Source organism: Pterocles gutturalis, unplaced genomic scaffold (assembly GCF_000699245.1).
Source record: "Pterocles gutturalis isolate BGI_N339 unplaced genomic scaffold, ASM69924v1 scaffold11816, whole genome shotgun sequence".
Taxonomy (NCBI): Eukaryota; Metazoa; Chordata; class Aves; order Pterocliformes; family Pteroclidae; genus Pterocles; species Pterocles gutturalis.
Window position 1 is genome coordinate 30,475 of NW_010103120.1, and position 13,865 is coordinate 44,339.

Consider the following 13,865-nt stretch of genomic DNA (forward strand, 5'->3'; position numbering starts at 1 on the left):
GAGATGAACAGCCCTCTGTGACTTTTCATTGTCTGTTGTGAAAGTCAGAGACAAGATTTTCAGGACCTAAAGTTAGTTTTTGCTGCCCATTAGCTTTTCAGCACAATTTGTTCAAGACTGGTGCCTAAAGATCTAACCTTCATCTTACCACTTTATCTGCTGCTCCAGTAGCTGCTGGATATTTGGCTGATTCTAACCAAGTGTGAGAAAGACCCATAAATTCTTAAAGCTTTCTTGAATATATTCAGATAAGTAGAGAAGAAAGACTCAAATTAGCACCCCTAACAAGAGAAGGGGCAACATTCATCTTCTATGATACTTGGCTAATACATGCACGTCCTGGTGTATTGGGTTTATGTGGCAAGGTTTTGGTAGTCAGGGGGCTTGAGGGGTGGCTTTTGTGTGAAGATGCCAGAAGTCTGGCCAGTAAGTCAATGTACAAATGGCCTCCAGACTACCTACCCTGCTTCCTTGCCTTGCTGTGAATACAAGAAAGTGAGCAGGAGCATCCAAAGGATAAGGAGTGGAGCTGGGACTTGTAGTGTCAGGGAAGAACAAAAGCAGGGCTGCACCACATGGGAGAAGGATGCAAGAGTGTCCCAGCACAGGCAGTGCCCTTGCCAGCCACCTTGCAGACCTACAGGAGCTGAACATGACAGGCAGAACAGGGTGCTGGCAGCAGTCCCACGCATGGCAAGGGGATAAATTGTTCGCCAGGGTCTATCCAGAAACAGCAGGAAAGGGGACAGAGAGCAAGGCTACAATGCAGGTCTGAAAGAGCCATCCAGGAGACAGGTCAAAGGCAGGATCTAAGACACAGCGCAAGCCAGAACTGTACATCTGAGAAGTTACTTTCAGTGTGAATTGTCAAAACTTTTATGTTAACTTTCATACTGTGAGGCAATTTTTCATCTTACTTCCTAGTAATCAGCAACATGGGCTAATGTAGATGTATCATGAACGTATCAATGAGCACCTTACTACCTTGTATAAAAGTTCCCTTCCACCATTTCCTTCATATTTCCCCTTTACTTTCCAATTAATCATTCCCACAGTTGCTTAGCTACAAGTAACAATTGTGTGGTGGAATTTACTATTCAGGTTGTGGGGAGTTTTTTGGCTTTTTCTAAGCTTGTTTTAAATACTTATTTTATATTGCTAAATAATATGTGTTTTAGGTATAAGTTCTGTCAATTCTGTCTTTTTAGTGCTTTAAAAAATGTTGATGCAATTGCATCCATTGGCACATCTGGCTTAACTGACATGAAGAAACTAGCTAAGTGGGCAATGGAAGCAAAAATTGATCCAAATGACCCAAACAATGCAGCTCTGATGCAGCTGATCACGGTAGGTGGCTTTGTCAGAACTGTAGGGCTATCGGAGTTGTGAAACACCTAGTCAGCAGTACCTTCTCAGGCAATCTTTATGCATGCCAAGGATGTAGTAACATTTGAACTTGTAATGGACATACTTGTGTGAGTGCTAAGAAGCAAAATGTCTATTAAAAATAAGATTTATTAATCAATTTAGCCGTGAGTTAATGATTTATTAATGACCATGATTTATTAATCCATTCAGTAGTATTCTAGTGGTGAAAAATGGGTGTAGGGGAATATGCAAACTGATTAATGTACATATTTAAAAAAATATGGACTTTGTTGTTTCCTTAAAGTGCAGGAGTATTCCCACTGTACTTGTATGGTACTAATTAGGGAGTTGCTCATTAGTGACAATTGCACAAAGAGATCTAGTGTATTGCAGAATTTGGGACTTTTCTGAACATCAACTTGAGGAGCTCTTTATATAGCTTTAGTTGTGTAAATGAATCATCTTTACAGTACAGCTTCCTAGGTTACTCTGCTATATTGTAGTTTTCCTACTCTTTAATGTTTTGTTTATGTTCTGAAGAAACAGAATTTTATTTTATTCTTAAATGTATAATCTCATATACTTTGCTCAACAAAAACCTACTTTAAAACACTTAGTGTTTCAGTCTCAGTTTGATCCATCTCTTGCTTTTGGTTAAAATGTGCATCCTTGCAATATGTATGTAAGACTTAAAAAGGTATTTTATAGACTTTTGTCACTTTGTATGAAAAGGTTAATAACTTTTTTACTAATTTAGGTTGCCACAAGTGGGGAGGCACGCGTTCCTGATTTCTTCAGATTGGAACAGTTGCAGCAAGAATTTAATTTTGTTTCTGATCAGGAACTTAATAGATCAAAGAGATTCCGACTCTTGCAGCTCAGAAGTGGGGAAGTGTCAGAGTTCCGAAACTATAAGCAAGTCCCTTTACATGAACGAGAAATCAGTGAGAAAATCTTCCAGGTAGAATGTTATCTGAAATATTTGTTTCTAGTTTTATTGCTAATAATATTTGACTTGTAAATTAAGTCAATTAGTCCCTTAAAGAATATACAACTATGCTGATGAGTGAAAAATGAGAATTTTATTCCTTCAGTCTTTTCTGGTGCTATTTTAATCTAATTAAGATAACTTCCTTCCAAGGCAATATTTCCACAACTATACTGTGGAAAGAGAAAAAATAGAACATAGCAACTGCTGTAGACACAAATGTTCTAAGATACGTTTTTTTAGAGGTAAAAGACTTTTTCTTTTTAAAAGTGATTTAAAATATAAAAAGGTAATGCAAAGGCATAGGCTTATTAACTTTTGAGCCCTTTCTGTGGAGACTGCTGGAAGCAATGACTCTAACAAGAATTAAATCCTCTTATGTTTTACTTCAGCCCATGTTGCAGTTTTTTTCTGTTTTAGTACAGTGTTCCAATTAGCTTACTCTGTCATTGCCTGTTAATTACCTTACTGAAATGCAATGTGTGCATTTTTTATTTGGGTCATGCTTTGATTATTTTTAATCTCAACTCCACTATTAGTGTAAAGTCATACATTTGTTTGCTCTTTAGTAAATTGTGTTGTATTTAATTACTGTTTTCCCTTGTTATATTGTATGGAACTACAGAGATACAGTTTGTCACTGTCTTCTTTGTATCTGCCCCTCAAACAGTTGTGCGCAGATAATGGGTTGCTCATTAATCTCTTCCTCACCAGACTAATTAAGTTGAATACCTTGTCCAGTGCAAGAAGGACACTGAAATACTGGAGCAAGTCTAGCAAAGAGCTATCAGAATATCTAACAGGGCTGAGCATATGACATATAAAGAGAGGCTGAAAGGACTAAGTTTGTTTGGGCCTAAGGAGGCAAGGCTAAGGGGGTATCTTATTGCTTCCTTCAGGTATCTAGCAAGATGGTACAGAGAAAAGAGAGCAAGACTCAACCTAGAGACAGGATGATGATAGACACAAGCTACTCTAAGAGAAATTCCAGTTAGATATAATGAAAACATTTTTCTCAAATAATGCATTCAAATTCTGGGACGTGTTGTCCAGCAAGTTTGTAGAATTGCCATCTCTATAGATACTGAAAATTCAACTGGCAGAAAGGCCATGAGCATCCTGATTAGAGTTGTTCCTGCTTTGAGTGAGGGTTTGGATCAGGTGACCACCAGAAGTCTCTTCCAGCCTACATTATCCTAAGATTCTGACCTCTTCTTGTAGGTCATGTACTTTAGGCCTCTGACTGTCTCAGTAGTCCTTTAGTGGACCCCATCCAGTTTCTCCACATGCTTCTTGAACTGACAGCCCTAAACTGAACACAGTATTTCAGGTATGCCCTCACAAGTGCTGAGTTGGAGGGGCTAGTAATTTCCCTTTGTCTGTAAGCCATGCTACTCAGAACGTAGCCTGTGATTTGCCTTTTGCCAAAAGAACACGTTGTTGGTTGTCATTAAACCATAACCCCCAGGTTTTTTTCCATATGGCTGTTATTCTGCTAGTTGCTTTCCAGTCTGTGCCAGCACATGGAGTTATTCCACCCTCAACACAGAATCTTGCCTGTTCTTCATTGAGACTTCAGTTGTCATAGTCTTCAATTAAGAGCCCTCTGAACTGTGGTTCAGTCATTCTTTTTATTAACCACTCTTCCTAATCAAGTATCGTTGGCTAAAATGCTGACAGTGTGTTTGTCTCCTAATCTAGGTCACTGGTGAAGATACTGAGTAATATTGGCCCTATAATAAATCCCAGCGCTACTTTGCCACTTAGAGGACACCAATAGGACATTGAACTATTGATCCTTACTGTTAGAGCTCAGTTGGCCATCTGTTTTCAACCCAGCAAGCAGTCCATTCAGTCCATTCAAACCCATACTTCCTCAGGTTATCCCAACAAGGAATAACTACATTCTACTTGTTGACAGCAGTGATACTTTCAATCTATATCCTAGCTCTGTTCCTAAATGACAAATTCCGTAGTCATACTTAAACTTGATAATGGAAGTTTCCTGCTCTTGGTTAACCATGGTAGACAGATAAGCACGACACAGACGCTTGTTCACTTCCCCTCTCCCTGCCACCCTGGACAGGGGAGAGAATACGTGGAGCAAAAGGAAGAAAACTCATGGGTTAAGATAGTTTTATAAGTGAGGGACAGGGGAAGAAGGAAGAAAAAACAGACAAACAAAAAACAAGTGCTGTAAAGATACTTGCCACCTCCCACATATAGACCAACTCCTAGCCACTCTCTGAGCAATGGCTACCTTCCCCAAAATCCCCTTCCTTTCCATTTTACTGCTGACCATGACATTATATGGCATGGAATGTCCCTTTGGTCATTTTGGGTTAGCTGTTCTTGTTGTGTCCACTCCCAACTTCTTGTGCACCCCCAACCTACTTGCTGGGGAGGAATTGGAAAAAGAGAGAGTGTTGGCACTGTGCAAGCACTGCTCAATTGTGCTATCAATACCAGTTTAGTCACAAATTCAGGACAGCACCATACCAGGTGCTATGAAGAAAAATTAAGTCCATCCCAGCCAGACCCAATACAATTAGGCCATTAAATTATCTTCTTTTTTCACCCAATGTGGTATTTCCTCGAGTGATGATGTTGTATTCATCCTCTCCAACCTTTCTACAGTGTACAGTACCAATACACTGTACTGCTATGAAATCTTCTTTTGCTTTATATTTTTGGTTCCTTATGTTCCTCAGAACAAATGTGTCCATCATCTCTACCAATGAACCCAGCAGCATGGGCTGTAGGATTTTGATAAACCAAGACATGCCAGCTCATAGGCAAGCAGAATGTCTTGATGCACTTACATAAATAAAGCAACACAAGTGTCTTGCGTCAAATGGTAAAAGTTTCAATTTGGGGTTCAACACCAGTGTTGGGGCCAATCAGTCTGTATCTGAGTATTTTCTTTATCGGAATTTTAGGATCTTTTCCTGTTTCTTCTGGAAGTTTATGTAATGCCAACAGTTTACTAACAGTTAGCAAGTGCTAATTAATGATTTGTGGTACTTAAATCATATTGCAGTAAAAAGACTTCTGAAAGGGAGCACTGTATATGCACGTACCAGTTAGACGTTCAACTCCCAGTATTGGACTTCTTGCTTAGTCGTTACCAGATCTGCCTAAAAATTAAAATTTCTGGCTCAGAAGAGCTGTTCTTATTTTTTTTTGTTGTGAATCTGAAGTCATTCAGCAATAATTACTATGCACTGGAAAAGACTGATAAAGATCTGTTGTGGAAATAATGAAGCACTGTGTTTCCAGAATGTGCTTCCTGGACCCTTTATCTTAGGAAAAAAATATGTTCTCATAAGTAATAAGAGTAGCAAAATGACCTGAAGATTAATTTTACAGAGCAGCTTTTACATGGTACTAGCTGTGGTTCTAAAGCCAACCTGATTTGCAGACTGCCATTATGCTGCAGGTCCTGGGAGACCCCCTGGACTTGCAGGCTCTGTGTTTTGCTTGGAAGCTGAGTGTCAGCTTTAGCCTTTTCTTAATTTTGGAGATGCTTTCCTAAACTTGTGAATAAAATTTGCATCTGCCAGTACGGCCTTCACTGTAGTCCACCAGAATAGTAACCACAACCCTGAGAAATATTCCATTAACATACTTCTCCCCAAGTACCAAGTGCTTCTTGTAAATCTTTTCATGGGGTGGTAACCAGTATTCATCTCAGCCCCTCAGTTAGGTTACAGACTTTTTTGTCGAATGTCAAGCAAAGCAAAATCTTCACACTCTAGCTGCTTAAAGAGCTTTCACTTTCTCATAATGTGCAACCAAAGATTTTTATTATGTTATTAAATCTCTTTATTTCTTGAATATAACTTAAAAATAGATTAATAATTGTTTCTCAACAAACTCTCCCACAAGTAGGGTTTCTTCCAGTGTTAGACACTATGAAAACTAATTATGTGTATTAAAACAGTTCAGATTTCCGATCATCTTCCGTGAATACTGTATAACTTCTGTTTATAAAGGATTCTCCCTGTTGCAGCTGCAGTTAAGAGAAGCCATTTGCAGTTCAAATGGAATTTCAGTTTACAGCAGCAGGTCAAAGTTCAGCTTTAAAAGAAGAGAGGGAAATCTTCAAATTATTCGTAGCAACCACACTAATCTTGTAACTTACTGGAATTCTTGTCTCTATTCGTGAAAGTTTAGCTGTATGCATTGGCATTAAAAATAGTTTTATAAACCTCTGAATCTGTTTTGGTTTACTGTGATCCATACATTAATATTAATGAAATATTTACCATTTTTTCTTGTATATAATAAAGCACTGAATATATATCGAATCACAAACTCTAGTAAATATCTTTAGGACTATGAGAAGAGACTGCAAGAGAGGGATGTGATTGACAGCAAAAATTACCTAGATACACACAGAGCAGTTGTTGCAAACTATCTGCAGAAGGTAAGTTGCAAAAAATAAGGATCCACCATATTTCTCTATGCCAGATGTTGCTTGGATGCTTTATTTCCATGAATACTAAAAACTGATTCATCTCTAAACATGACCTACAGACATCTTTAAAATTCCAAGTTAGGCCTGAAACTGGTCTAATTGAACAAGTGGAGATTTGTGAATGACTCATTTAATGTTATTGAGAAAGAAGCAATATACAAAATAACCAGCTATTCTGGATTTTTTTAGCAGTTCTGTGAATTCTTTTTTGCTCCAGTGTCCAAGAGATCTGTACTGCTGTGTCCCAGGTATTCACTGATTTCCCTCCTTGTAAGCTATAATGCTAAGAACTTAATTATCTCCATGAAAGTGGCCCTAACAGCTGTTAAAAATCATTTAATGCAATACAGAGTGTGGTGTCCTGCAGCCCAAGGGCATATCTCCCATCACACTACCATTGTTGTGGTACTAGAGTAACATCTCCCCCTTATTTTAAGTTTTTCTAGTCTGTTCATTCTGTTAGGATGACATTCTCTTTAATCCTTAGGTAAAAAATTCTAGGAAAACATTAGTTGTCACACTTTTAGATTAAATACAAGTACCCTTTTAAAAATGATATTTGGATATTTTACACTTTTATAAATTGACAGATGTGCTTGGAAATTAGATTGCTCACATCAGAACTGAAATTCAGTTCACTCTGAAATGTGATCTTTACATACCTATCACTTCAACACAAAGATCTAATAAAAATGATAATAATAACTTTAAAATTTTTAAAAATAACAAAGGGAGAAAATTTTTTGTTATTGATGTTCGGCAACTCATCTTGTGATAGGACAGTATATAAAGGCATTACTAGCATTAGTGGCAGGAAGAAAGGACAAAGGGAATACCCTGTCAGTCTGCTTCCACATAGCTGCTGGAAGAAGAGGGAAGACTTTCATCTGTGCTTCAGCCTATGACCTCAGCATAGAAATGAAAGGAACTAAGGATTTTAGGCATTCATTTGAAATCATAGTATTTGTAATACAGGCTTCATCGATTGTTCTGCAGTCCAAAGTGTTGCTTTTATTCCCCGTAACTAATACCATATACTTCTCTACAGCCTTTTCTGCAACTTGTTTTAGATGTGGAAAAGAGATGTCTATTAGTGTAATTTATTGTTGTGCTTGTTTCTGATTATGAGGTGTAAGAAGATAAGACTTCATTTTCTGATTGTATGCTTTCATATGTTCTTGTATCTGGCTAGCCAGTATGTTTCTAGAGAATTGTTGTATTTGTAAAATGAGTTCATATTATGTTTTGAAGAAGTATCTGGTTGAAAGAAAATTTTCCTTAGACTGCGACTCTTTTAAAAGTGGGGAAAAAAATAAAGAATGTGTATTTGGATAGTCTGTTTGTGTTTAATAGACAGAATGCAAATATTTCCAGTGGGTTTGGATTAGAAATGTACTTTGTCTTTTCTCCCTCCCCATTCACAGGCTCGAGAGTCAGTAATAAACCGTTTCCTCATAGCAAAACACCATTTCCTTCTCTCTGACCTTGTCAATGAAGATGAGATTCCTAGCCTGGGGTAAGGGAGCTATTGTTCTAAATCAAAATAATTAATAAAAAAACATCTCTGATCTTTTTTTGCAAAGTGTATTGATGTGACTAACTGATGCGATTTTGTGTTTAGTATAATATATAAACCTCCAGTCACTATGTACACCTCTGCCAGTACAGAAACTGTATTGATACACAAAGTCTATAAAAACATTTTTACGAAAAAGTCTGGTTTTGGCAGGAGTAATGTGACAGCATGTAAATAAGATTTAGCAGGATATAATGCATCAGGCTGTGGTCTGATGAGCTGAGCATAGCCCTTCCTGGTGCCAGATTGAATGATTTCCAAATATCAGATAAGCACCAGAGGTAGTAACACTACTACTGATCCTATAGGTGATGCTGACTTATATCCAGTGTGTATGCCCTGCAAATAATGTGCAATAGATTTTCTAACAGTCATTTTCTTTATTTTACTTCTCATTTATTTCTGTCACTGGATGTTGTCATATGCTGTTTACTTTCAGAAATGTTAACTGGGTTTGGCAATTACTTCTGTTTTCTTTTAAGATTATTATTGTTTTATTACTTAAGCACTTCCTTTGAATTTTTGTTCCAAATCCCCTACTTCTTGATTTTGAGCTTTATCAGCCATCACAGCATAGATGACTCTTAATTAGTGTTGCTCACTTAAAATTGGTGTAAGTAAACAGGCTGTGAAAGATAGTTAATTTTTCTTTTATGTAAAAGCAGCTTCTGTTCACTATAAACATGACACCCTTAAAGTACAAAGTTTTTTCAATCAGCAGTATAAATTTAAACAGTCCCATCTGCTGGAGATATAGAGACTTGCTCTCCTATGAAAGAGTTCATCCTACTTTTCAGTTCATGTTTTCACATCACAGAATGGAGAAATCCGAACGAGACTATAATCAGCTTTTGGAGTTGTTTAAAATCAAACACCTAATTGGTATTTTCTTATCATGAATACTGATTCATATTGGATTCTATTTGCTAATTTATATGGTTAGTGAATTTAAAATACACCATGATTTGTTTAAAGCATCTATTTAGCGAGGTATTTCAGTGGTTTCATGGTTTTGTGTTATTTTAACAGTAATTACTGTGATATTTTATTATGTATAAGGAAATAATGCTATTGGCTATCCGTTTTCAAAGTAGATTTTGGAGTGTCTGCAGTTAATATCAATGATGTGTAAAAACATACATCTGCTTTTTATTCTTTCCCTGTTTGTTTTTTTGTTTTTTCTTTTTTCTCCTTTGGTTCTGCTTTGCCTTGGGTTATAAGTTCTGAGGGTCCAGGGTATGTTGTGGCATATTGATTCTGCTTCCTTTCTATAGCCTATTGTTTGTTGTACATAGCTGTGTAATTATATTTTTGCCTATTCCATACAGTGGTTGTCGTCTTCTGCTAGATACCTTGTTTATAGCACTGTAGTTTAGATCTATCTTGAAGTTGTGTAATTGTCTTATTTGTACCTTACCTAGTTTTGGAAAAAAAAAACCTTTTTTGTGCATTTAAGTTATAATTTCTGAAATATAAGACAAAACCTGGATTATGTTGTACTAAACAATTAAAACATTTTGACATTTCATAGAGTTTTGTATGGCACTAATGGGAGTATATATTTCCTTTTTTCTGTTAGTGCATAATTTGCACATGTGTCATGGAAACACTAGAATGCTGGATTCTATGCAAAAATGACTAAATATCTGTTTTATGATTATTAGTATTTTGGGACTCAGCCTCTTTAAACTGGCAGAGCCAAAACGACCATTAAAGCCAAGAAGAAAAGAAAGGAAGAAGGTCACAGCACAGAATTTATCAGATGGAGACATAAAACTGTTAGTGAACATCATTAGAGCTTATGATATTCCAGTGAGAAAACCAGTGATGAGGTATGTTTAAATGCCTGTCTCCAGTACAGATTCATGTTCTGGTTGCAGCTGCTTTGAGGACAGCTGAAGCAACTAATGTTGAAATTCAGCCATCTTTGTTCATTTGATCCTTATGATAAAAACATATATGCATTTATCTTTTTATTACTAATTATAAAGAACAGCTGTTTTGTAAGTTTGTAGAATAATATGATCATTTATCAATAACTGTTAAATTCAATAAATGTTTTACCAAAAACTATATTCATCTGCTGGGGGAAAAAAACTGTCTGGCAGCTAACTTATAGCTGTGACATTATAACTATGGTAATATCAGATTAATTATACCTTAAGAAGGCCGGAAAGTTATACTCAGGGCAATTTTCATTTATAAAATACTAACTAAATACCAAAAATAAGTATTGAAAAAATGGAGTTCTTCTTTGTGGGATGCTATATTTGCCTCCTGAGCGTAGCATGTTTTGTCTTCTCCTTCTCCTGTTTGTTTAAGTTAATGGACCGAGCCTAATTTGGCTCTGACTGATTTTAAAGGTGACTATTACCTTCAGGCACATTAAGGCAATGCCTGCACTGTGTGATGCTGTCTCGTGTTGAGATACTTGAATTCTGAAGACTCTGGTTCAGTTCCAGAAGCCATGTATTAGTGTAGCATTCTCTCTCTCCCAAAATTAATACACCTTGCATTTAACTCAGAGGTATTTTCAAGCTGACCAATTACTGTGCATACAGAATTTAGCATCTTCTGCTGTTTTGTCTTTATTATAAAGGTTCTGTTGGAATTCTGTAAATAAGTTCATAATGAGAAAATAAATTCATATTAGAAACGTTGACAGGAAGGGAAAGCATGAAAATTTTAATTCATTATCAGTATTACAAAAATAACTAAAAACCCTCTCAGTCTTTTTGCATTATACGATATCTTATTTTCAGCTGCTCTTTCCATGAATACTTATTCTTTTATAATCTCTACCATGGTGTTATTACAAAAAAAGTTATGTGGAGATACTACAAAAATGTATTAACATTTATTTCACTCATGGGTTGCCGAGTGTGTAATATTCATATGGGTTTAATTTTATCATAGAGGCCTTGCCTGGATACCATTAAGTCTAAACTGTTTATGAAATCTGTGAGGATTCATCTCCTTAAAATGAAAAAACTCTAGCTCGAGGAGGTTGTAGAGGGGAGGTAAAAAGTTTAGGGTTGATAAGCTTTTCAGAAAAGAGAGCCTCCAGCATAAAGCACTCTTCTACAATGAGGCTTACAAGAGCTATATGCTCGCTACCCCTGTCTGGCATTCTTGTCATGTTATCTGATCAAATAAATCTCTTTCCAAGGTTAAAGTCATAACATAAAAATGTCAGAAGTATTTCCAGAATTCTGTATGGTTAATATAGAATGTGAGTGACTCATATGTCTAATGTGTTCTCTTTTCTTTTCTTGTTGTTGTTGTTTCCTCTTGTAGCAAATTTCAACAACCATCCAAATCTTCAAGGTCCTTTAATGAGATGTTTGCAGCCTCTACATCAGCTCAGAGCCCAACTGATAGCCCAGACTGGGCATTCAACCAGGTATGTTTTAAAACTAACAAATTTTTTTTTAGGTGAAGTTGTGAGCATTCCTATTTTCCACAGACAGTAAAGTTTACCATCAGAAAGATACCTTATTACTGAAGTTGGCTTCCCCACTCCTTGATGTACAAAAATATAGTAAAGCTGCAAAAGGTTCAGAGAAGGGTGATAAGGATGTCAGAAATATGGAATTGCTACTGTACAGTGAAAAATGGTAGGGCTTTTCAGCCAGAACGGCAGTAACTGTGAGTAGGGGAGGAGGAATATAGTAGAGAGGCACAAAATAGTGAGAAATACAGCAGCTGTGGATAGGGGACCGTTTACTGGCTCTTTCAGTACAAGAGTGAGGGATCATCAAATTAAGGTGTTAGGTTCAAAACAAACAGGAGGTTATAATTCTTCATGCCGCAGGTTCGTAAGTGCCCAGGCAAGTTGCTAACATGTATTGTGGACTAAAGAGGTTTGCTTGCATTGAAGTGGGTGCTGAACAAGTATTTGGAAGAGTGATACTACATAAAAAAATCATTACAGGCTTAGGAAAGTCCTTCCTCTGAAAATGGTTGAAGCCTGGAAGAGTAATAGGAGAAAATATCATATACACCTGCCTTATTGTTACTCTTCTGTATGTGTCTGGTGATGACCATTCTCACTGCCTGAATTTTGGGCCCGGTGCGCTCTTAGTCTAAGCCAGAACAGCCATTCTAAGGGCTGCTACTGAAACTGCATTTGCTTGCTATTGAGAACTAAATTCAGCATCCTTCTGAATGAAGATGGAAGCTCTTCAGGGTTTTTTCATGTTTTTCTTATGATTTTCCTTCAAAATTTTGAAATGCAGAAAAGTTTGTGCCCTATGTATTTGAATGCTAATGAAATGCTCCATTAAGGCATTTTTAATCACGTTAGGGGTTTGTTGTGTCTAGTAGAAGTTGCTTATCTGTAATACGAGCCTGTTTCAGAGACAACCAAGATTGTAGCAGTAGGCTTCTTGGTTTACAGATAAAAGGATACAAGTGCATTTTTTTCCACTGGTGTCTGGATCACATGTCCTGGTTGAGTTAGATAGCCAGTAGCTTTCCCACTCCCTGGAGAAAATGTGGTTTTGCCAATGTATATAAATATGTCAAGTATTCTGAATACACATAATCTTTTGGAAATGGTAACATATAAATATTTTTTATAGCTTCATAAATGCTTAGAAGCCTGGGAAGTACAATATTTAAGGTGTATTAAAGTTTTTCTGGGCTGAATGAGCCTGATCTCCACAAAGTATATGTTTATTTTTCTAAATACGTGAAAATGTGTAATTTAGTATGTTCTGATGGTTTTTTATAGAGGTCTGTTTCCTTTGTTTTGATCTCTGTTTATAGGTTTTAGTCCGTCCTTTTGTAGAAGTTTCTTTTCAGCGAACAGTCTGCCGGACAACAACAGCAGAGGGTCCAAACCCTAACTGGAATGAGGAACTTGAGCTTCCATTTAGGTATGGCAAAATGAAACAAAATTATTTCTGAGCAATAGTAATTTAATTTGAGCATGCAAATTTATTCAAATTTTCCTGTTGTGTTCAAATCACCTTTTTTGTTTATTTAACCTTTTCAGAGCTCCTAATGGTGACTACAGCACCCACAGTTTGCAGTCAGTGAAGGATGAAGTCTTCATTAATGTTTTTGATGAAATACTTCATGATGCTGTACAAGTGAGTTCATAATTGAAGGACAGTGTACATTACAGAATCTTATGAGCTTTTTGAAGCTGACAGAATAAGGCTTTTTCAGTGTTTCACCATCCTGTGCCTTTGTTTTCCTCTATTTTGTCATTCCTTATGATTTTATATCTAGTCAATACTGCAAGATTGTTAGAGGGAGCAATCTTTATAGTGTTAAACCTTTGTGCAAATTAAGCTTATATTATATAATCTGCTGCTAAAGTTGAATATGTGTATGTATTTTTTTTTTACTGATATCTAATGAAATTGGAGATACTAAAATTGAGAGGCAACATATAAATTGTAATCAGAATTCTGTTCTTCTTAAACTTAATCAGAATTTTTACT

At 36.5% G+C, this 13,865-nt stretch overlaps 1 protein-coding gene across 1 annotated transcript in view; it reads left to right on the forward strand.

The window, feature by feature from the left end:
- Positions 1 to 13,865, forward strand: part of CC2D2A (coiled-coil and C2 domain containing 2A) — a 50,501-nt gene that overhangs the window by 22,280 nt on the left and 14,356 nt on the right. Inside the window, exons 16-23 of the mRNA XM_010086575.1 lie at positions 1,209 to 1,347; positions 2,126 to 2,329; positions 6,693 to 6,785; positions 8,261 to 8,352; positions 10,077 to 10,244; positions 11,710 to 11,815; positions 13,183 to 13,292; positions 13,412 to 13,508. Of these exons, the coding sequence (XP_010084877.1) occupies positions 1,209 to 1,347; positions 2,126 to 2,329; positions 6,693 to 6,785; positions 8,261 to 8,352; positions 10,077 to 10,244; positions 11,710 to 11,815; positions 13,183 to 13,292; positions 13,412 to 13,508 (1,009 nt within the window). The remainder of the gene's footprint in view (positions 1 to 1,208; positions 1,348 to 2,125; positions 2,330 to 6,692; positions 6,786 to 8,260; positions 8,353 to 10,076; positions 10,245 to 11,709; positions 11,816 to 13,182; positions 13,293 to 13,411; positions 13,509 to 13,865) is intronic.